At 43.0% G+C, this 25,117-nt stretch overlaps 1 protein-coding gene across 4 annotated transcripts in view; it reads left to right on the forward strand.

Annotated features, from left to right (window-relative positions):
* HECW1 (HECT, C2 and WW domain containing E3 ubiquitin protein ligase 1) overlaps window positions 1–25,117 on the forward strand; it is a 426,782-nt gene that overhangs the window by 114,810 nt on the left and 286,855 nt on the right. Inside the window, exon 2 of one of the 4 annotated variants that reach the window (XM_025853114.2) lies at window positions 11,903–11,960. The exons of the other annotated variants lie outside the window; for them this stretch is intronic. Coding sequence (XP_025708899.1) covers window positions 11,934–11,960 — 27 coding nt within the window. The 5' untranslated portion in view covers window positions 11,903–11,933. The remainder of the gene's footprint in view (window positions 1–11,902; window positions 11,961–25,117) is intronic. 4 annotated transcript variants of the gene reach the window in all.

A 25,117-nucleotide genomic window follows, 5' to 3' on the forward strand; every position in this document is an offset into this window, starting at 1 on the left:
CATGATGTGGATTCACTGAATTGATTTGTGCCAAGCGTATGTTATCCCACTGACTCAGTGTGCCGCCATTAAAATCACGTGGAAGTTCTGCCCTGCTATTCCTTAAACTATCAGATTCTGGTTAGGGAAAGTGAAGCAGTGACCCATTTCATTACGTCTGTAAATCTGAGGTCCTTTAAGCTCTTTGACTTAAAGTGAGCAATCTCTGACTTATGCTGGCTCTGGTTTGTCAGAAGCCCCTCCTGGCCATGGTAGACATTGAAAAGAGACAAGACACTAACCTCTCCTGGCAGGTCTTCTCCCTCCTACTATCTCCCTGTCCCAGCTGCTATGACCTGAGACTGCTCTTATTCCAAAGTGTAAATGCCTCCAGGAGGACCCAGTTTAAGTCTGTTAAACTCCAATTTTGTAATTGTGTTAGTGCCCTAACAGGGGCTTTGTGTTTACCAGCTGAGAGATTGAAAAGGACTCAAGACAGCAGATTTAAGCAGGAAATGGATGGTGCAGGAGACAATTTCCTGTGGTTTTCTATGTTTTGAGATAAAAACTTAGTAAATACAAGATTTTAACTATGAGCCCTTACCAGCAACCCAGCACTGCAGCCACAGAGTAGAATCCAGTCTTCTCCCTTGTTAGCAAAGAATGTTTTCTTTGCAGGAAATGTTGAGGAGGGAAGGAAACAATATATGTCCCGACCTGATAACTCCTGGGACAAATGTGACCTGAGAGTTGACAGTTCCTAGGGGAGAGTGATCATAAAGAGCTTGGAATTTCAATGAAAGTGAGAAACCAGCAAGTACAAAAAATAAAAAGTAGAGGACTTGGTTGATTGTGATGGTTTGAATGGGACAAAGGAGAGAAGAAAGATGTCTCTTAGATCATTACCATCTCACAAGTTTATATTGGTGCCAAAACCTCTTCCCCACTCATGAAATAGAAGACCTTTCTTTTAAAGAAGGTCAGTTTAGGGAAATGCTAAATGCTGGTTGGTGCAGAAGAATCAGGATATGCCACATTCCACTGAGCAGTGGGGTTCAATTCAGAGGGTTGGGGGTAGAATAGAGGCTGGTGTGTGCAGCTGTGTTAGTCTGCTTTGGCTGGTTGTGTTGTGATAGAAATATCCACACAATTTGCTTTTCCTGGGTAGGCAGTGAAATAAACATCCTCATAACCTCATGGCTTCTGCTACAAATGTTTATTTCTCCCTCACATCACATTTAGGCTATGGGTCGGCTGCAGCTGCCCTTCACTTTGTGGATTGGGCTGCATGTACATTCTTCCTTCTGAGGGGTAGGCTGAAGGTATAGGCCAATCTAGAACTGGAACATGCTGTTGCTGGGGGAGAGGGAACAGGAGCAAGAGGGATGGTATAAACTCATACCTCTTAAAACTTTTTGCTCAGAAGTGAACATCACATTTATTTGGCCGGAGCATATTACATATTACATGGTCAAGTCCAAAGTGTATGAGGTAGATGTCTGTAGTCTTCCCCCAGGTAGCATGAGCAAGTTGCGTGGCAGGCAGGGATGTGTGTTCCCTGCGGAGGAGAGTGGAATGCCTGAGGGGCATCATTATGCACTCTAGAATAGTGAGTGGTTTACCGTCCCAGCCAGCTACCCTTTCGATGTTAAGTTATACATCCACTTGGGCGCCTGGGTGGCTCAGTTGGTTAAGCGACTGCCTTCGGCTCAGGTCATGATCCTGGAGTCCCGGGATCGAGTCCCGCATCGGGCTCCCTGCTCAGCAGGGAGTCTGCTTCTCCCTCTGACCCTCTTCCCTCTCGTACTCTCTCTCTCTCATTCTCTCTCTCTCTCAAATAAATAAATAAAATCTTTAAAAAAAAAGTTATACATCCACTTGTCTTCATTTATTCTGACAGAAAACATGAGGTCTTTGGATGAGAGAACAGACTGATTTCTATGCAATCTTACCATTATTTCCCCTTGGGGTGAACTGACGGGAGCCAGATGTTCCCTATACAGGCAGGGGTTTGTGCCACAGGAGAGAAACCCTTGAAATTATGAATCCCGGCCCTTATATAGGAGCTACTGGCACATCTAGCTATGTTCCTCTCTGGAGAAAGGAAGAAAAAGCTTTGTTCTGGAAAATAATGAAATCCTTTCTGAGGAGAGGAGGCAAAAGACTTACACCCCAGCATGCAAACAGATATTTCCAGAGGAGGTAAGATAACATCTTTCCAGAGGTCTCTATCTTTTTTTTTATAAAGATTTTTATTTATTTATTCATGAGAGACAGACAGAGAGAGAGAGAGAGAGGCAGAGGGAGAAGCAGGCTCCCCGCTGAGCAGGGAGCCCGATGCGGGACTCGATCCCGGGACTCCAGGATCATGACCTGAGCCGAAGGCAGTCGCTTAACCGACTGAGCCACCCAGGTGCCCTCCAGAGGTCTCTATCTTTAGGGTGGCCATAAATCACTCTCTAACCCAGGTGCTGGTGCCCTTTGTTCAGAAACCCCTAACCACCAGAAACATGATAATGTTCATAGGCCATTTTTCCTGATACTTGTGCTTTTTTTAATGTTCTGATTTTTAAGACTGTTAAAGTTGTTGTTAAGTTTTAGCATTTTCAGGTGGAAATGAGAACCTCTCTGGTGCACAGTCCTTGGTAGGTGAATATTCTCCAGCTGAGATGCTGAGACCAGAGTGAAAATCTCACGCTTGTCTCCCTCTCCCAACTGGTTGACATTAATGGGTTAGATATTACATCTGGAAATTCTTCATGTTCATATACACCATCAATGTGGAAAAGGTGAAGTTACTGAAGAAACCACAACTTGGATATTATAATTTTTCTTGCCTTATAAACCCTCAACATCTTAGCATTGAGTGGCACAATTTTTTACACTGACTCCTTAGGACTTTTTGAGATGCTATTGTGGAAAAGATGGGTGTTGAGCACACACAGTCACATGTATCTGGGTCAACATATGCTTACAGATTTAATATCTTTATGGATTATGCATTCAAAGAAAATCTGCTATTGTTTTTCAATGTCTGAGGTACTCTTCTATGTGTCTGTAGAATCTTAAAATGTCATCCAGTGGAAAAATGTGTGACCAAAAGAGAGAGCAGTAATATCCAGTTACCAAAGTGACAGAGTGACAGAGACACCTCTCCCTCCCCCAAGTACAACTTCTATGAAAAGAATTTTATGAAAAGTTTCCAAAATGATGCACAATGATACTGCTCTGGAGCCTAGGAATAGTGATTGATATATCTGTCTCCAGAACTGATTTCCAAGATACAGAGTATGACCGGCACCTGGAAGACCAGGGCCAGACCTCTGTGGACCTGCACATCACCTGCCTTCAGTAGCTCCAGACCAGCACCAACCAACCTCCTGGCCAGCCTCCATTTGCTCCCCTCTTCCTGTTTTCATTTGGGGTCGTCCACTCTCCAAATGCAGTGAAGCTGGAGGTGGACATAGAGATACAGTGGGCATAGGAGTTGTGATGGCCACAATAAGCAAAGGCAGAATTGGAGAAAGGCATGAAAACAGATTACAGTTTCTGGCAAGGGAAAGAGAAGCTGCTTCATACTATCCAGCAAGAAGTTTCACTGTAGGTAGATGAGCAGGTACACTTGCTGCTGCAAGTGTCCCCTTCAGTCTGCAAGAGCTGCACATGACAAAAGCCTGCTAGACAAACGCAAGCTTAGCTAGAGGCATTACAAATTAAATGCAATATACCCTTGCCTGTGACAGTGCTCTTCTCTCTATAATTCTGACCAAATTCCCACTGCCCCCACTCTGTTCATGCCGCCTTTATGTCTGTGCTGGATTCTTGCAGGGTCTCCCCACTTTCTCCCTTGTCTCCCCTTCAGTGCGCTCTTAAACCAGGAGTGAGAGACATTCTGCTCATTGCCAGTCAGGTTGTGTCACTTCCCTGCTCTCCAGTGACTCCCTACCTCACTCCATGTGGAGACCAGAGCACTTCCACTGAACTAGGAAGCCTAGCACCATCCAGCCCAATGCTCCATCTTCAACTTCACTTCCTACTGTTCTCCTCTCTGTTTTCTTAGTTCTGTCTGGCCATATTAGCCTCTTTGCTGTTTCTCAAATAAAGCCCAAGCACTTTCCTCCTCAGGACCTTTGCACTTGCTGTTCTCTTTGGAACGATCTTTCCCTAAACATCTCCTTAGACGCTTCCTTTCCTTCCTTCTGTTCTTTACTCAAAATCTTCTTTCTTCTGAGAAACCCGATCTAAAATGTCACCTATCTACATCTTAACATTTAACTTCTCATTTATTGGTTTGTCTTAAAATTTCCCACCATCTAACATGTGTATTTTACCTATTTATTGTGATTTTGTTGTTGTTGTTGATCTCTCCTCTCAAACATGAGCTGCACAGCCAAGGCTTATAGTCTGTGGTATTCACAAACAGCCTCATCTCCAGTGCCTAGTGTGTGGTTGGCCCTCAATGAACACTTGTTGAATATATGACTGAATGAAAAGACTCCTCCACATGAAGGCCAAGAGGGAAATATATACACAGCAAATGAAAACAAACAAAGTTAGGTCACTTTGTGACGATCTGAGCATTTAGGCAGCAGACCCAAAGCCAGGTCCTACTACTCGTCCTCTACCTAATCTCATTGACTTAAGGTTAACCAGCAAATCAGACCAATCCCCTGCCAGAGCCATGGTCCAGATCCAAGTCCTGACTACCCTTGTACCTGTGAGGCCTGGCCCCAACACACCTGTAGGGAGAAGACCCTCACCTGGAACCAGGCAGAACCTTGCCCAAAGGGTTCTAGAGCTCTGCCCTTTGAGACTCTGAAGGAAGGTGGAGCTCACCCCACAGGCTCCTCACCTGGGGGGTCCCCATAGAGAACCGCCTGCCCCTACTCCAGGAGTGGCTGGCAAAGGAGACTTTGGTCCTTCCTACAGGGGGATGTAGGTGGGAATCTGCCCTCTCTGGCTGGTGGTGAACCCCAGAGCAGCAAACATGTTAATATTTGACCATGCATGTTAATAAAATATGATATAACTTGAGCACAAAACTAGGCTGGTAAAAAGAATCTGAAACAGAAGGGAATAAAGTGCCATTATTCACAAAAAAGGCAGAATAAGAAAGGTATTCTTTGGCCCAAACCCGTGATAATTTTAGAAACCATCTTGAAATCTTAAGAAAGAAAACATCAACTGCAAACAGCAAGGACTTTGTGGGACCTACACAAAGAAAGCTACGAATATTAATTTTTAAAAATCAAAACAGGAATTTAGTAAGTGGAGAAACAGATCATGCTCCTGGTTGGAGCATATAACTTAATGTATAAACCCTTCCCCTATTCATTTGTTAGTTTAACTTAATCCCACTAACAAGATCCATGGGATTTTTATGTTCTAGAATGTGGCCAATTGAGTGTAAGGATTGAGTCCCACTAGATCTTCGGCAGAGTCCTGTGTGTGGTGTGGCCAGCACTCTATGGCCTCCTGCCGTATAAGTGCCTTGTGATAAACATAATGCTGTTACAGCATTTTACATGTCCCCCTGTGTCCACAGCAGCCCTGGTTCTCCAGATTCTAGACAAATAAAAATGCAAGCAGAAGAATTTATTTCAAAAATTAATAAAGGGAGTACTTGTGCTACCCAATGTGATATATTATGATAAATATATAGTAAATAAGTTTTCATGTTTTACTCTGTGTACATGTATACACACGTATATGCAAACCTGAAAACTTTGTGTGTCAATATATGAATAGAAGGAACAAGAGAAGAGATTGGTAATCTTGAAATACACGAGTTTATAAAAAATGTATTGATCTCTAATATATCTAATATAAATATAATATCTAATATAAAAAATTATTGCTTTCTATATATCTAATATATATCTAATATATTGATTTCTAATAATCTAATAATGATTGCTTAACAAATTACAGTTAGAAAACTATTTGTAGGGGAAAAAAACAAAAATGAAACAGATGTTAAATATAATAAACCATACTGGGGTTCCAGAAGACATATCTCCATTAGTGTCTTAAAGGTATTACTGACCAAAATAACTTTTTTTTCCCCAAAATAACTTTTTAATCACTGAACAGGATCTGCCTGGACCCTCCTCAGCTCTTAAATTCAGTGCCCTAAGAGAGGTTGTGTATTCAGTTGATCTGGACTGTCTATATTCGTTCCTAAAGGTCCCCTAAAGGGCAGGGGCCAGGTTTATCTGCTCTCTGGAGCCTGATGCCTAGGTCTGCTCCTTATTCTTTGTTCGGCACTGTGGCAAGTTACATAACCACCCCATGCTTCAGCTTCCTCACCTGTAAACTGTAGACAGCCACCATCTCATAGGGTTACTGCAAGGGTTAGGGAGTTCCTCTATGTAAAGCACTTAGAAAGGGGCCTAATGCATCGGAAGCTATATAAGTACTAGATATTAACTCTTACCACGCTGTTTTTCCAGTGCTAAAATAATGCCAGGCAAGTGGTAAACTGTCAATAAATGAACGACTCTGAACCTGCTTTGCTACCTAGCACCTCTCTGACTCTCTAAGGATACAGGCAAACCCCACCCCTCAGAGACAACTGGTGACAGATTTTGAAAATAGAGACAGAAATGCAGTTCACCAGCCTTTCTTTTTCTTCTGCCACTTGGAGCATGAAAAGCACTGAGCAGGATGAAGTCTGCACATATCCGTGATACATGAGTGAAATGAGCTATTGAAAACAGTGTAAGTGAGCTCCTAGCTGCTGAGGGCAGTGTTAAGCCCATATGTTTTGCATAATTTTGCCCCATCATATTGCTTATTGTACAAGGAAAATGTTTTGATAGTCTGTCACTGAAATCTGTTTTTAATGAAAACATCCTGGGATCAGCTATTATTCTTAGAAGACAGCTTTGTTGTGGAGTTAGTCAAGTATGGAGTTCTGTTATGAGAGTTTCCCCACCACAGATGTCCTGTGGAGAGAACATGAAGGTTGAGGAAAAGCAGCCATGGGCTGAGCAGCAGTAAATCTCGGCCCTGGGAAGGATGAAAGTGGTGGGGTGTGGGCCCAGCTGATGCCATGAACACTGATCCTAGCAGGAGGGCTGCTGGGGGCTGCCTCCACTTGTCCTCACCACCTTGGCTATAGGACCCCAACTCACCCCTCCTCCTGGCATTGCCCCTCTGCTGCTCTGAGTTGGGGTCTGAGGAACAAGGTACTGGGAGGAGGAAGCTGCACTCACATATTTATGTTGCTTGCTCGTGGAGTTGGAACTGTCCCTGTAAGGACAACTGGTCATCTTTGGAACCAGTCTTCCTTAGACTCAATCAGCATATCACTGGGTTGGGAAGAAAATGTCAAATGGGAAGTTTGGTGAACTTGGGAGATTAAAGTCAAGACATCTTTATTTTCCTTCTGTGTATCATTATTAATAGAGATTTGGTCATGGTTATGCTAGAGAACTGGAGAAGTATATGCATAAATGAAAATTAAAAAAATATACTTATAAAATGAGTATAAAAAATGAGTAGCTCTGTGGGTATGCCACTGAATCCATGTTTGTCGAGAAAAGCCTCACTAGTTTGTCAAAGCCTCTCTTTTTTTTTTAAATTTAAGATCAATGATCTATATGAATTGTAGGGCCTGAGAATTTGGAAGGCATCGTAAGTCATTAATGGCATGACATGATGCTCTAGGTAGTGGCTCGTGAAGACACCTCTTCCCAGGAAAAGGAATTCAGTGACAGTGGTGCCCTTAAGGTTATGTTGATAGTAAATCTTATATGTCCTGAAAACGTAAATGGCATCAAGTCAGGGACTGAAAGAAATGAGCTCGGGATGAAACGAGACGGATGGGTTAGACCCCCAGTGGTGCTGAAAGGTTCATGGTCATGAAACTGAAAATAGGACCAGACTCATTTGTGTGAGTGCATTGTCTCACTGACTGTTAGTAGAGGAGTCCTTGCTGTGACACCAACATGAGGGAAGTTCTAGTGACACAGCTTGCTGCTGGGATCTCTCAACAAGAATTGTTTTATCAAATCAGCGAGTGCAATATTCTGGTCTCCAAAAAGAAATAAGCTTTTAATAATCTCATTCAAAACACGTGCAGTTGAGCTTAATTTGTCCTTCCAGGTGGGTCTGTTGTGTTGCATTTGGAATTGCCCACATACAACTTGGCATCTCCTGTTGGAATTCAGTCGATCCTAATTGTCAGTCGTCCATTCTGAGGACAACTTAAAATAATTGATAGTCACGATTGCAGTCTTTTATGGGGGTGATTGTGCTAGTTGACCAGCTTTCTGAAGATACCAGATACATCCACTTAGAATAAGTGTAAATTCTTTTTTAAATATCACAAGCTTCCTTGGAAGGCCAGCAACTCTGGGGCTTTTCCAGGATGCCCACCCCCAGGCTCGTGGGACCTGCTGAGACCTGGCCACCCAGAAGGTGGCACCTTGACTAGGCTTCCCTCAAACCACTTCTTAGAAATGAGAAACCCACTCCCAACCGGAATCTCTAGATCTCGTCAAGGGTAGGTTTATGAGTGACTTTTTGTCATATTGTCCGTGTGGGTTGGCATTTTAAACAGCAAATGTACATTGTTTCTATAATTACCCAAAAAGGGTTTTAAAACATCTGTCATCTTTTATATTGCTTCCTTTTATCCATTCCACCCATAATGAGATTGTTCTCTTCCTCAAAAACCCTTCACTTCCTAGATGCAGACCAAATGGAGCAGGAGGAAAGAAAAACAACAAAAAAATTTTTTAGCACATGATAAATCACTGCGTTACCCTTTCTGTATTAGTTTTTAACCTTAGCTCAGTTGGGTAGGGACAGGATCAATATTGGCCCTGTATTGATATCTTATCTCGTTTATTTGATTTTTAATCATGGTACCTTTACCCTGGTGACCTGGTAGCAGGGTATTGGCACCTTTCAGCCTTGATCCCTAGAATGGTGCTGTTGGAGGGTTAGTTTGCAGGACACGTGCATGGATGTTGGGGCCTCAGAGAGCTGACTTGGGGACCATGAAGGATTGGCCTCGTTGAGGACTGTGCTTGCCATTCCATCCCTGCTCTGGTATAAGGGCTTCTACCACAGGCCCTGCTGTAATGATCTTCAGACGCGACCTTCCCACTTGATTTTCCTTTTGCCCTATGTAGTGGTGGGCTCTGAGAGTGTCCCCAAGGGTCCTAGCCCCTTGAGTAGAGTAATAGAAATTGATATAACTGCATAAAAATGCTCATGAATTTAAAGGAAGAATCGTCTAATCTCAGGTTACTTTCAAGGTACAACTTTGTTGATCCCCAATACTGTCAATTGCCTTTTCCTGTTGGGGTTTCCTCTACTTAAAGTCTTTGAAGAGCCTGGGTGGATTTGTAAGCTGAGATGGGCCAAAAGCAAAGGGTAGAGCAATTTTCTGGTTGCATTCATGTAGATAGTCACTTGGCCCTTTTTTCATTCCTTAACTTCCTTGGGTTCCAACTCATTCCTGATGGAAGAGTTTCCATCCATGTCCTGGTTGGTGGGGTGGCATGAGATTTTGGGATCTAGAGCTGGATGCTTTTTAATCCCCATTCACTTTGTTTATGAAGTCTCCACTCTGCTCTCATTCTTCTTCGCCAGTGTCAAGTTTTGCAGCTAAACTATTAGGAAACTGTAAAAAAACAATTTACAGTAAACTGTAAAGTAAAATACACCAGTATTCCCCCGGGTTAAGTGCTAAGTCAGTAATGTGTAATTTGAATGGTCTTTTTTTCTGTTCTTCTTACTCTTCTAATGTGCATATGCATGTTTGATTAATTGGATCAACATTTGGCTTGGGACAGGTGCATCAAGATGCTTCTTTTATATCTTCTAAAGTCTAGATTGTGAGTTCCTCGAGGACATAAACAGTCAGTCTCCCATCATTCAGCAATGTTTTCATCCATCCAAATCTCACTGCGCATGGTAAGCAAGCCCTTATACCAGGTCTGTGCTCAGTACTGAGGATGGCAGCCCCAGCAACCAGAGAACTTCAGGTTGACTTCTCAAGACAGACATTAAACAAATTACACAAATTGTTCTTTAGAATTATTTTTCAAAAATGCCAAAACAAGTAGAGAATATTGTTCTAGGAGCATTTATTCTGGCTGAGGAGCCCAGGGGACTGGGGACTAAAAGTTGTGTTGGAGGGCTGAGGGAAGCACGTTTCAGACAGAAGGAACAGCATGCAGACATCTCCAAGAGAAAGAGAAACAAGTGCTTCTGAAGACTGTAAAACTCCCCAAGTGGCTGGGGGGCCATGCATGGGGTGTGGGGAGGCAGGCAGGGGGAAGGAAGGAGGAGGCAGGGCCAGATCCCTTTTGCATGCTGAACCTGTCTCAAACTTTCACCTAAAAGAAGTGTGAAGGCCACTAAAACAAAGAAGTGCCACAGTCTGATGTCCTTTTATAAAAAGCATCCTACCTGTTGTAGAGAATGGATACGGGGCATGGGTAGGGTGGGGAGACTGATATGAGTCAACAGAGATTGGGTAGGAGAGACGCTTGGGCCATGACGAAGGAGTAGAAATGGTAAGAAGCAATGGATTCTAGAGTGGTTAAGAAGGAGTAGCAAAAGGTACTAACAGGGAGAAAAAAAAGTTACTGACAGGGAGACCTAGTGGGTAAGGAACCGTTACTGAGTCTGGGCTTTGGGTTTGAGGATAAAGATCCTAACTTCCTTTTGCACTGTGACTGGGGGCTGTGAGAAGCCCCAGCGGATGTTGGTTTGGAGTTCAGATGAGAGCTCTGAGTTGTCATGGGAATTTGGGAATTGTCAATGATCAGATAGTAATTGAGGCCATGGATGGGAATATGGGCCCCTACTGTGAATATAGGAGGGTCTGAGGACCTCCAACATGGAAAAGGTGAGTGAGGAAGAGCCTGCCTATGGGGCAGGGCTGGGGCAGCCTGAGGAGCACCTGAGAAGCCAGTGGCCACCGTAGGGAAAGGCCCCAGATAGAGTCCGGAATGGGCGGGAAGGGCACACAGCAGGATCTGAGTACATGGACCTTAAATTCTCTCTCTCCTGTGCAAATCTGCTTGGATCAGGGATGAGTATGATCTATGCATTCAGAATGCAAGCTTGTGACTTGTTCTTACACAAACCCATTTGTCAGCAAAGCTTCAGGTTTCATTGGGGTTTTTGGAAAGCTGATATCATATACCACTCTTTTCTGGAGTGCGACCATATTGATTCTCCTTTCAGAGCAACTTTAACTTCAGAGGAAGACGAGTCCATAAAATCAGAATAAAGATTCATGAACCACAGTGATACTGGGATTAATAGGACCCTGGTGGAATACCATCAGCAATTTTCCTATGTCTGGCATCTCACCTTTAGAGTCCTAATTTTTGACATGGTTTCTCTATACTAAAATGCAGATGGTGTGACCAGTGATTGCTATTTGGGGCAATACTCTACTGGCCATGTAAGGGACACTACTCCCTCTTGAATCTTTCACATCTGAGTAAGTGCACTGAGATGAATCAGTGATATTTCCAGCAGTTTAACCATAGATCCGGTTCCTTTGTGGTTGAGGGAGACTGACAAGTGGAGCACGTCTGAGGATGCTTTTAGGTAGTTTTCCCGTCCTCTCCCCACAAACCCCATGCCAAATCCTTATTTCCTGAAAAGAAAAAACAAAGATTTTCTTCTAGTCCCATGATTCTTACTCCTTAACATTAAATTTTAAAATCTAAATCAAATTACTCATGCCATAAAATAATGTTGCTTGCTACATTTTGTCCACTTCATGAAAGTGATTATGATCCTCGTGCAATTCTTCCTTTTACATGTTGATTGCCCAAGCCAGGTATCTCGGTGGGGGTGGGGGCACAACGTTCTTCTTTCGGGTAATGTCGCTGATTTTGTTTGCTTGGGATACACGCTGAGTTAACCTCGTTGGACTTTTCCCCAGGAATTGATGCGCGTACACGTGGTGGGTCATTATGCTGCTGCACCTGTGTAGTGTGAAGGTCAGTGTGTTTTTCTGATTATAAGAACCCATCCATGTCATTCCATTATATACCCACTCCACTCATAATGGAATGTGTCTCAGCCCACAGCCCACTGTGGTTGCCCGGCCCAAGAATTCTCTCAAGTGCACCTCTGACATTTGAGATCCATCACCCGTCCCTCCCCTGCCACCTGCATCCTCCCTTAAAGACCGTGCTCCATTTTGAGATGATGTTTTTTGCATGTCAAGTTTCCCTTGTGTGATGTGAACCTATAGTTGTCGCAAGTGACTTTGTACCTGGAAACAAGCACTCTGTGATGGTCCTTCCAAAGTTATAGCTGAGAACTCTGCTGGGCTGTGGGGAATTACCTTACTGTTGATGTGGATGCACGGAAATTCACATGGAGACCAGGACAGCAATTTCTCCTGCTGACTTGGTCAGGCCAGCCACCAGGAGGTTGCCAGTTCATTGGCGGGGGCCTCTTGCAGCTGGTGGGGGGGTGGGGGCTCTCCCTGGAAGGGCTTTCCCCAGATCCCTTCAGACTTCATGCCAAGTCCCCTCCTTCCCATATTTCACAGCTTTACAACTGTCGGTGAGAGACCCTGGTTTATAATAATCATAGTTCACACTAGTGGACACTCTATGTCATGATATGTGTTAGATGCTTTTGCTGCATGAATCCTCTCTACCCGCAACAATCTGAAGAGGTAGGTATGACCATTGTTCCCAACTTATTTTCGAGGGAACTAGGCATAAAGGGCCATATCACTGCTGAGTCTCCGGGTGGGTAAGTGAGGGGCAGGGACCTGCCTGTCTGAGCTGGAATCTCCATCCACAGGCCCTAGCGTGGCAACCCTTAAATGAGGCTTTTGTCTAAAAAATAATTAAAAGCTCACATCTGCATAGTACTTCCCATATGTACTAAGCATATCCACATGCATATTCAGCTAATCTGTGAAATAGCCCTGCAGTAAGGAGAGCAAAGCCCTGAGATGTTCAGTGAGCATCTTGGCATTCATCAGCTTGCAGGAGGCATGCAATCCTCAAACTCGGGTCTTTCTCCCACCGCAGGGCACTGCGTGCAACTTACCCACAGGGGAGCTGTCTTAATTAGTAAGTTTAGAGTAACGCACTTAGGGAATGAGCATTTTATGTGTTGTGTTCAGGAAGCATTAAATTAGTACTTAATCATATGCTGCCAAATGTGTAGGGGCAATCGCAGTGCAGTAACTTTAAATGTTTCACTTTAAATGTTAAACTTTTCTTATTGTGTCTCCCAGTCTGTTGTGCTGTCAGCAGCAGCTTTATTTCTCTGAGTTTACTCAGCTACCCACCAACTAGTCTTCCCCTTTGGGGAAGACTGGACTTTCTTTAAGAGAATGCTTTTCCCAATGCATAGCACTCTTGTCTGTTTACATTCCCCTGGGACTTCTGAATTTTCTCTTTGGCTATAAAGATGCAATAGGAAGTCTTTTTTTTTTTTTAAGATTTTATTTATTTACTTGACAGAGAGAGAGAGACACAGCGAGAGAGGGAACACAAGCAGGGGGAGTGGGGGAGGGAGAAGCAGGCTTCCCGTGGAGCAGGGAGCCCGACGCGGGGCTCGATCCCAGGACCCTGGGATCATGACCCGAGCCAGAGGCAGACGCTTTAGGCAGACGCTTAACGACTGAGCCACCCAGGCGCCCTAGATACAATAGGAAGTCTTAAAAATACCTTTTGGATGCATTTAACATTCTGGGATTTTTGGATGCATTTAACATTCTGGGAGAATGTTCTCACTTTCCTCTTTTGAGGACGGGTATCCTTCGAAAGTTAGGCCTTCCCTGTCCCAGAGAATCTCAGCTTACGTACATCTTCAGATCCAGGCTTTGCGTGGAATATAACTGCAAAGCTAAGTGGGCACACAGATAATCTCAGGGGGGTTTATTAGCAATCCGAGAGACACAATGTCCTAATATTCTCCCTTGACATTTATGTGAGTGAGCTCCCCCTGATTAACAGGACGGAGAAGACAGAGATCAGACTGATGTTCCCAAAGGACTTAGCTTGTGAAATATAAGCGTAACCACAACCTCCTACACAATGACCCTAGAAACCCAAAGGGACAGAACACAGCAACCTTATTCCCAGTTTCTGTGGAAAGTCAGCGCAAAACTCCTTGTCCCAAATTGCATGATAAAGGAAATGTCACAGCCCCATTGCTTTTGTGTTTTTTGTTTAGATCTTCAAAATTAAAAATAATCCCAAGGTTCCCTATGCCTTTCTGTAATATTTTTCAAGATTTACCATGGTCCAAAAGAAGTCTGCATTACTAGCTGGATTTATAAAAATACCTGGAGATGAACGAGAGATCACTTAATGCGGATATCTGACCATTTAATGCAGATACACTCTTCAGGTTCTGGAATGATCCTCAGCAGGATAAATGCTAATCTCTGGAAGAAGCCTAAATAAGGGGGAATTTCAGGCCGAGACTAGTGCTTCTCAACAAGGGGTCCGTCTCAGATCACCAAGTATAGCTTTGCATGTGCAACCTGGTCATCTGCATTTTGAAAAAGTTTCTGGGGTGATTCTTATATGCACCCCTAGTTGAGAACCACCGGCTAGAACTGATGGGAGTTAAACCTCTCTGTATGGGTGAATGAGAACAGAACAGAAATCTACACTGCAGATCTTTATGCTACAAAGAGGATCTTACTGCTCAAAGATAGGCTTCCTAAAGCCTGTAAAAGGTCCTTTTTGGAAAAGCAAACAAATAGACAGAGGAGTTACATGTTGCAATGACTAGCATCTCTGTGTCTGTTAGGTCCCCCAGGGCATAGATACAGTTGTGCAAGAGAGAAGTAACACCTGTGAAAGAAAAAGGGAGGAAAGAAAACGGGTTGGGAGCTTCAGCCTGACCGTCTCTTCCACCCAGTGGGACCTTCAGTAGCAAAGCCTGCCTGCTCAGAAACACCCATGCTGGGTGGGGATCGGCCAGGCCCTTGGACCCCCACCAAGCTCAGAGCGCTGTAAGACCATGACCACACCTCATAAGCTGAGGTGTCCCCGAAGGAGCTGGCAGCTGGAAGCAATGAATCCTTATCTCCATTGTTTGCCATACTCTCCAGAAACTTTAAAAAAATCGGTTCTGGGCTTTTCAGATTTTGGTCAGAAGAAGCTGGAATAGGGAGGCAGAACTAAGACGAGGTCCTGTGCTGGAATTCACTGCCTTCCGTGGAGGGACAGAGGGAAATGGAAGAAGTAGGGAGACAAACTTGGCTCATTAGAGTTCTCTCTGTGTCAGGGGATGTGCTAGAAGTCAGGACTCGGAAGAATAGGGCATTAAGATTTGGGGGATCTTAAAAACCCCTCATGTAGGAAGTGAACCCAGAGAGTGTGCTATCCCAGATCATCCAGGGAGGCAGGACTTACGGGGGGGTGTCAGCCTCTGCTCCACCCAGCTTCACGTCTGCCTGAGATTGACTGCACACCCCTCCTGAAACAGAATGTTCCTTGTCTGTTCATTCTCCTTCACCTCAAATTCTGTATGATAAAAAGAAATTGCATGTCTTCATAACCTTAGTGTTCTTGCTTAAAGTCTTCCAAACTGAAAATGATCCCAAAGTTTCCTATACCCTATCGCCACACCATCACATCCTGGAGGTGAGCTCTGTATCTAGAACGTATTAGTAGACAGAGGTGTGGATCCTTGGGCATCTGAAGCCCACAGCCAGCTTCCCTAAATCGCCACTATATCTCTGTCTTGCTTTTCAGTTATAGTGTCATTCAGGTATAAATGGAAAGTCATCAGAGGCCTTTAATTCCACCCCACAATTTGTCATCTTGACACCAGTAGAAAATCAGCAATGGAGAATCATTAATTCTCTACATTTATTGACTTGGGAACTCAGTTGAAGGATCCACTGCTCTCCTCCCTCCCCTCCTCCTCCCCCATTTCTCAGCCCCTCATAGATTTCAGGTTCTGAAGTCCTAAGCCACCGTATTGCAGTAACTACTGAAGAGATAAGCTCTAAATCTCCCTGCACATGAAGCCACAAGCTCTAGACTTCACTGAGTTGGAGACCACCAAGCTCTGCCCCCGGCTCTTCTCCACTCAATGCCTTGAATTCAGCTTTATTGGACCTTGAGAGAAAAATTATGTAGCCCAGCACTGCTAGTGGGTGAGCTGAGTCATGCCCTTGGCAGAGTCAAGGAACTACATCAGAGACCAGTATCCTTAGGTGAACCTAGAAGGGGTATGACCTGACAGGCGACGTCTGCTCCAGGGGCTGCTTGCCCTCTGCTCCCCAACAAGTGATGGGTACCCCCTCCTCAACCCCCTCAGAGCCCAGATCCTCTGGGGAGCGTTGACTCTGCCCAATACCTGGGGGGAGCTTTGCCATCAGTATTTTCCCATTAAGAAGCAGCAATCTCAGCACAGAAATAAAACTGCCCTGCTGACTTGCTCACAGCCTGTCCCCATAATTGTTCTGAGTGTCATCCTGACGCAGCAGCCCGGGCAGAACAGGCCACACAGGCTCACCTCTTTCTGTTAACCCTGCCCAGCAGGACCAGAGCCTCCAGCACAGAGCAAGGCTGTGGCACTGAACATCCTCTTGGTCTGCTCTTTAGAAGGTGTCTTGTTTTGAATACATAATCTGTCCTGTTCTTTCAAAGTAAGTGCTTTTATAAAAGGTCTGGACTGTCCTTTAAACATATTTTTCTCTCACTTAATGGGGAATGTATTTCTAGTTATTTCTAGTCTCTTTGTGGCTCAACTTTAGAAAGGGAGACAGGTAGGGGAAGGATGCTTTTGTGTGGAACTCAAAGATTGGTTTAAACTAGGGCATGCACATTGCATAGCTATTTTCCTCAGACAGCAGGTGGCCGAAAACGTGCATGTGTAGCTAATTGTTTTGAGCTTTGCTTGTTCGAAGTAGAGTGTAGTAAGTGGTTTTGTTCAAGCAAGGGAGTGCCAGCTTTATATGTGGCCGCAAATCAGACGCCTCTCTTCTTGGTAGTGCTGGATTTAGAACCTGGATCTTCTTTCTCAGCAAGAACTAGAAGTCCCTTCGTACTGCTTTTTATCCCCTTCTGCCCATTTGCATTGTGCAGAATTCTTAGAGAACACAGCATCCCTGAGATCCTGCTGCTGTCTGGGTCCAGCGCTGCGTGTCAGCAGATGTGGGTTCTGGGTCTGTGGGCTTAGTTATGCTTTCTTAAAGAAGGTTCTTGTTTTACATGATTTCAAACAATAAGTCAGTATTGTAATGATCACGGCTAAATACATACTGTACCATGAATGGATACGTATTTTCTTTTGTCTCTTGCAGATTTTTTTTTTCCCCACAAAGTAGAAATAGGATTTTGGAATATTTTATTCTCTGTTAAAGTTTTGGATATAGATTATCCGTGTCAGTCTGGCCTCATGAACTGCTAGGAATAAGGTATCAGACCCCAGAATAAGGGTCCTGGGACACAGGCGCATCCTGGTTTGGATGATGTAGATGGAGACATGGACCCGTCTTTCATTATTAATTTGGCACCTATTTATTGAGCACCTGCTATGTGCCAGACACAGTTGTTTTGGAGACACGGCCATGAACAAACAGGCCCCTGCCCTCATGGGGATTTCTTTCTAGTTGGGGGGGAGGGGTTTTTCAGAAATTAAAGTAAGTATACAGCATGATGTCAGGAACTGGGAAGTTCTACGAAGAAAGAAAGAGCAGGGTAAGGCTGGGTGGAGAAGAGAGGACCCAGGGACACCCTGTGTTTGCCTGCTTCACCATTGCACCCCACCTTTGGGTATAATCTCCAAAAACTCATGCTATCTCTGAACTTGCTTAAAAATTTAACCCAGAAGTCATCACTTCTATACTCCCTGGCAAGATTATTTTATTTGGCTGCCAGTGTTTTTTGTAGTTGTTGTGGGTTTTATTTTGAGGAAGAGTTTGATTCTGTTGACGAATTTATTAAAAAACAGACAATTCTATATAAAAATTCAAAATCTGAGCTTCTTTTGAAAAAAAAAACCAATAGTTCTTATAGTATTTGGTCCACATTCTGCTTGGCAGTCGTTGTCAGGAGGTCCCTGTTAGGTCAGGGGGTGTATGACCTTCTGATTGTCATTGTTCCCACTTAGCTCCCCCTCCTGCTGGCCTCTGAAGGCAGCCCTGGCTTCAGCCTGTTTTGATGCCAACCCTGCAATGCTCAGAGCAGTGGTGTCTCCAGTAAGAGGGAGCCTTCCTTCCTGGATGGGCACTGTGGAGCTTTCTCTTCCCACCTGGTCTCACGTAGCCCAGCAGAGCAGGGGACTGAATGATTTCATGCATGACAGTTACAGGTCTAAGCAACTAAGATGCTCTTGGAGTTATGGGTCAGTTACACTCCTGCCTAATTAAAACTCAACTCCATTCTCTCGTTATATCATCTTTTGTCCTTTATCAATTCAGCCCACCGAAACCTTCCCAGACTTTCTCTTCCCCAAAATGCGATTACCCAAAGTATGTTATTTTGTTCCAATTACCATTTATTTCATTTCAATGAGCTTTTCCAGAGTATGATGCCATTCATTACCTGGCATCAGAGTGAGACCCCAGCAATTACAAGAGGCAGTGTCCTCGGAGCTAGACCCGATGCTCCATGGGGCACATGCCCTGGGATCCTCAGCTCACCTCCTAAGAACGTCAGTGTTCAGGAGTGTCCTCTTTGTCTCAACTGGTTCAGCCAGTGTTTGGATATTTCCAAATGTACATAACTGTCATAACCATATGTTTGCAGTCCCCCTAATCAATACGTAAGTGTAATTTTCACTTAAATAGCCTTTCCCTACTCCATAATGGTTACTAGATTCTTTACTAGGTGATGCCCTCTCCCCTGTTGCACGTGTCCCTCCTCATGTCAGAAGCACACGTCTGAGTGTCTTTTACAACATTTTGCCCTGGTCAGTATCCCTGTCAGTGAGGGGCAGTCTGACCCTCACTCCTAGGCTCATTTTCTGGGAGTGGATCTCTTCACAGCCACCCCAGGGTTGCAGCTGCCTCTACGCAGAAACCAGCAACTTTGGCATCAGCTGGGAGCTTAGAAATGCAGACTGCAGGGCCCACTCGGGAAATGCTAAGTCAATATCTGCATTTTAATAAGATTCTCAGGAAATTCATGTAGACCTCTAAGCATTGACCACAGTATGTCCTTGGGAACTAAGTAATTCATCAAAACATCTACATGGTCATTAGGGAAAAAGTAATCTTGCCGTGTAGTTCAACAGTGGATGTAGAACGTGGAAAAACCAATTAAAGTCACTCAAAAACAGTTGTTAAATTAAACAGAATGTTATCACCAGTCAGCGAGCCAGAAAAGTGGTTAAGAGCCGACATGGGAGTCCAGTGGCCAACAGCTAGGGTCCTGTTTTGCTCCCAGCTATGTGACCTTGAAGAAATTACTTAGCCCAGTCATCTGCAAGTTCACCTGCTCGGTAGAATTGTCTGTAGGGCTTGGAAATACATTTTCAGCTACCTGGGATCCACAAGTAGAGAGACCTTGCTCCAGTAGCTTTCTGCTAAGATGCAAGCATCTAGATTTCTGGAAAATTTTTAGGGCATTTTGAAGCACAGCTGAGTTTGGAAACCAGTCGCATGGGGATAATAACATGGGTTTTTGAGAGAACTTAACGGTAGCACCAAGAGAAAGATTAATGTCAAATGCCTTACACAGAGTAGTTGCTCAACACAGATAATGGTGATGATGATGATGATGGATAATAGATTCTTTACTAGATGGTGGGGAAGATGGTGGTGGTGGGAGCGGTGATGGTGATGATGATCATGATGTAGGTTCCATTTACACATTTACATTTACATTCCATTTACATTTGCTGGATATGCACAAATCTACATTCCTTTTTCTGAAATATAAGCTTTACTTTATATGTGGGTCTGTGTGGAAGCCCATTAACAGAAATTGTCAGAATAAATATGATTATTTTATTCTGGCTGCTGGTAGGTCTGCAGCAGACTTGAATCTTCCCTTTTAATAATTCTGGGTGTTTTATTTTAATTTTTTAAAATTTATTTTTCATTGAAGTATAGCTGACCTATAATATTAAGAGGAACAAACTTCCAGTTATAAAATAAATAAGTCATGGGGTGAAAAGTACAGCGCGGGGAATAATAATAATGGTGTTTTATGTTTGCTTTGTACTTTCAGTTTTCCAGGTGCTTTGCTGTACATCATCTCCCTTGACATTCCGTCTGATCTTAAGGGGTGCGCAGAGCTCTCACATGATCTTAACCTCACTTGATAAGGACATACAGAAGCAAGGGGCTTGCTTAAAGCTGCTCACTGCAGCCCCCTGAAAGGGGCTCAGGTCTTTGGGCCCTGGGTCTCTATAGAAAGATTACTGGACTTCTACTACAAGCCATATTTAGGAGAGTTTCCATGGCAAATCTTTTTGGTTGAGTGCTGATGAATCTCCGCCAATTGTTAGATTAACAGTTGTCTGGGAAATATCTTTGTTTCCTGGGTCAAGTGCTAATTTAGTCTTACTTTTAGGTTTTTTCAAATCTGAGGAGGCCAAACAGAGGATCCTTTTTTTTTTTTTTTTAATGGAGAATCAATGACCACTGAGAACAAAGTAATAAAGGCCCACTTAACTGAAAAAATAACGTAATTTAGGTAATTGTTAGAAGAAAGTATGACACGGTCCACTAACCCTATATTATAGCACTTGTATCTGCAATTTTTCATTGCTCTAATTCCCTAAGGTATTTTATTTTATGAAATATTGCCAGGTGGCACTTTTCTACTTTCCCAGCCCTCTTGGAAATACCTGACAAACTCTCAGACCGGAAAGCTATGTCAAGAAGTTTTGCAGAATGTACTAGAAAGCACATCTATCAAACATTAAGTCAATACACAGTCTACTGACACCACACTCCTGGAAACCTCTACAAAAAGCTTCTTGCCTCCTCCACCACTGTTTTTCCCCAGCAGAGAGTTCAGCCCTCCAGCTCCCAGAACATGATATATAAAAGCGTGTGGGAGCCAGGGCCCTCTCAGCTCCATCCCCGTTGAATTATCATCCCTCCTCTCTTCTCCACCAGCACCGGTCCTACCTCCCAGAGAAATGGCCACTCTCTACTCTCTTGAAAACCGCAGGACCAGCTGTAACTGTTATGTGTCTAAAATTATGTCCACCATGGTCACTTATATTCCCAGGGCCCTCTGGTGTCCCTAGAAGGAGGGATTTTTAATTACTTTCTCGCAGGTCACTTCCTCATTACTCACTGGGCTGCCCAGCCGTGTCTCTGTATACTCAGTCCAGTAATCCACTTTCTGTTTTCTTAGTATTCGTGTGTGCAAAGTATAATTACAAGTCAAGAAGGGGAGCACAATGTCTTGGTTAATTATTATGATAGATTAAAAATTAGAGCCCCAATTCTATATTATTTAAGAATTAGGCATCTAAAAGCTCAACAGGTGTGCCCAAGGTAATCCACATTGCTAACTCATTTATATTGATTCCTCATCTGGAATCCTACTTTCAAGCCAGAGATTTTGAAATGAAAACAACTGAGGATACTACAGATACTTTCATACTAGAGATTCATTCATTCATAAATATTTGTAGAGTAGTTACTCTGGGCCAGATACTGTTCTATATGCAAGGAATAAAGTGGTGAGCAAAGCCAGTCCTGATTTTCCAGGCTTACAGTCTACTGAAAGAGAAAAGCCACTCAAACCATAACCTATATGGGTGTTCAGAAGGAAAAGAACATTGCTCTGTGAACACACATAAGGGGGGTACTTTACCTAGACTGGGATTTAGGAAGTGTACCTGAGGAAGGGACACTTATGGGGGAGCTGACATATGAATTATAGTTAATTAGGTAAGAGAGGAAGATTTTCTTATTATAAAAATTAATGCCATCTGCTTTCAAGAAAATCTGACCTCATTATTTAACATGGAGAGGTGTGAAAAATAAAGCAAGTTAATACTTTTTAGTTCATCTTTCCAGAACAATCTTTGTAACATTTAAAGTGTATTGCTCATTACCTTGCAAACCATCTCCTGTATTTCTGGGCAACTGTTCTTCAAATTATTGCACACCCTAGATCTGTAGTAGGCTCTCATAAATATTTTGAAGAGTCTTCAAGGAAAAGAATAATGACTGGCTATTTGCTTTATCCTACTACCCACAATAATAAATTTGCAGAGCTAGTGTATTGGTCACAGAACCATCTGTGGCAGAAGAGGTCTATTGAGCACCATACAAAGGAAGAATTACAGTTCAAGCCAAGTAAAAATATAGTAGAGTAAGAGATGAGCACCAAAGTAATTTCTCCCAATTACCAATCCCACAGTAAAATACTGGAATAATTAAAAATTAATGCACTAGCCTAATGTGTGTCAAGGGAGTAATTGGTTAGTAAAAGCTACTGCACTAAAATCAATATTTCCTAGAAGAGAGCATTCTCCTATCTCCCTTCTCTACATATGGCTTCCCTCGCCCCTCCCCTCAAAGGGAAAAAAAAATGGATACAGATAAGTATTATGAATAATTTCTTGATTCTATTTATGCTCTGTAAGCCTCAATTTTAACCTGAGATCTAAACATTTTAGTATAATTGATACAGAGATCAGGAAACAAAAAGAAAAAATGTCGACTCTCCTCCTGTCCCAGAATTAACAATTTGTGTGACAGTGTTACTACTGGGCATTTGCTCATTCTTTCCATTGTTCATTCATTCTGTGAACCTTAACTGATTACCATAGCAAGAACCGTGGGGCCACCCAAATGAACAAGACACAAACAGATGCTTACATAAATATGGTATGTGTGTTGATATTCCAAGGTGAGATATTGGTAGTTGTCCATAAAAGACTTTTGTGGTCAAGTAAGCTTGAGAAACACTGGGTTGAACAAACAATCTGATTTCTTTGCTGCGGGACTTCTCAGAGAGTTTAATGTGTGATGAGGGGGAAATTCAGAAATGCAGCATTTAGGTAGCATTTTTTTAAACATCATCTACTAAACACCATGATTCCTTGGTTATGTTCTGGGATTTGTATATCTAAGCAGGATTCTGCCTTCCAGGGAAGGAGGCTGATACTAGCAGGGCCGGTTAGGACCCGTAGCAGGAGGCAGAGGGATCAGGTCAGAGTTCTGACTCGGATGGAGGGATAGTGGCAAACCTCTAGTGATGAAGAGGTAGAAAACCAAGATAAAGCATAGTCATATAGACCAAGCAAACTTGATGCTAATTTATTTTATTTGCATTATTAATTTTAATAATATGAGATTTTAATAGTAAAAGCAAGGCGTTGAGGGTCAGTAATTTCCTGAGGGCCAGGAATTTCAGCACAGTGGATAAAGTCTATAGGCTCTTGCTTCAGACTTTTTAGGTTTATATCCATGTTTTGCCACTGCTGATTTCTATGACCTGAGGGAAGTTACCTTACCTCTCTAAAGCTGTTTTTTCATATGTAAATGAAAATAACAATAATACTCACTGCAAAGAAAGCATAAACAGAATCCTTACATCGGATAACATAAGTATACGTTACAATGTATATAATTGCTAATATTCTATTTTGATCTACAAAAACTGCAATTTAATAAGGCTCACACTAATAAGATTAAAATGCCTTGCCTTTTTTCTGATACTAAACATGTGCTTTTCCTATTCTCCGACACCAGCTGGGGGTCCAAAAATTCAGTTCATTTCTGACACTAACTCCCAGAGTTAGCATAGACCCTACAGCTTAAGGACTCAGTCCCACCACACTGCTCCCACTTTAGGCCCTACCTACAAATGGGATGCCCAGGTCAACTATAAATTCTTCCCAGCCAAGTATAAATTCCAGGGTTCCCATGACTCCTTCCCCTGGTGTTCAATAATTTAGTAGGAAGACGTACAGAACTCAGAAAAACACTATAGTTAATATTATAGTGTATCATAAAGCGTTCCAATTAGCAACCAGAGATACATAGGGCGAGGTCCTAAAAGGTCCTGAGGCATAAGAGCCTCTGTCTCTGCGGAGTTGGGGTGCACCACCCTCGGCATATGCATTTATTCACCAACTCGGAAGCTCCCCTGAACCCTGTCATTAGGGGTTTTTAATGGAGGTTTCATTAGGTAGGCGTGATTGATTAAATCATTGGCCATTGGCAATTGATCTGAAAGTTCAAATCTTCTGATCACATGTTTGGTTTTTCTGGTGACCATACCTATCCTAAAGCTCAGGGCCCACAGAGAGTCACCTCATCATCATAAATTCAGGCATGGTTGAAAGGGGCTCATACAAATAAGAGAAGATGATCTTATCACTCAGGAAATATGCCAGAAACAGAGGACAACAACCAAATATATACCTGAAACCACACACCTCTTACAAGAATAAAGATAAATACATATCTCCTAAGAAATTCTCAAACTGAATCAAACTACAAAATCTATGTATATCATATTTAAAGATTTATTTATTTGACAGAGAGAGCACAAGCAGGAGGAGTGAGCAGGCAGAGGGAGAAGCAGACTCCCTGCTGAGCAGGGAGCCCGATGCGGGGCTTGATCCCAGGCCCCTGAGATCATGACCTGAGCTGAAGGCAGATGCTTAACTGACTGAGCCACCCAGGCACCCCATGTATATCATATTTTAAAAAGATGTGTATGAAGTAAATGATTAAGAGAGAAAAGTGAGAAATAAAAAAATAATAATAAAAGTCAGCTTACTATCAAGTCAAGTACTGTTTTCTGGGAAAAGGTTCTTAATGTGACAAGGATGATAATATTATATTGATGAAAATTACAGTCTCCAGTGAAAGAGCCACGAACCTCTATGCTCCTCCTAATAATATGGCTTTGAAATAGGTAAAGCTGCAGGAAATGAACAGAAATGTACTTCTGTTGAGAGTTTTAACTTATTCTTTGGCATACAAGTGTGACATAAATATTATTACACAGAAGCCAAATAATATATAAAGTTAAAAGTTATACCAGATTTTGGTTCTGCATGATGGTTTCTGATTCTATATGCAAGAGGCTGAGAAATTTCCACTCCATCCTAACAAATAGGAAGCTGAACAGACTGAAAAATCGGCAACTCCTCCTGAGTACTTAAGTGAGAGGAAGACATAGGGCAAACTGCTGCCCACAGGACTAGTGAGCCAGACTGGCAAATACAGGGA

Source organism: Callorhinus ursinus, unplaced genomic scaffold (assembly GCF_003265705.2).
Source record: "Callorhinus ursinus isolate GAN/ISIS: 27379988/994484 unplaced genomic scaffold, GSC_fseal_2.0 scaffold73, whole genome shotgun sequence".
NCBI lineage: Eukaryota > Metazoa > Chordata > Mammalia > Carnivora > Otariidae > Callorhinus > Callorhinus ursinus.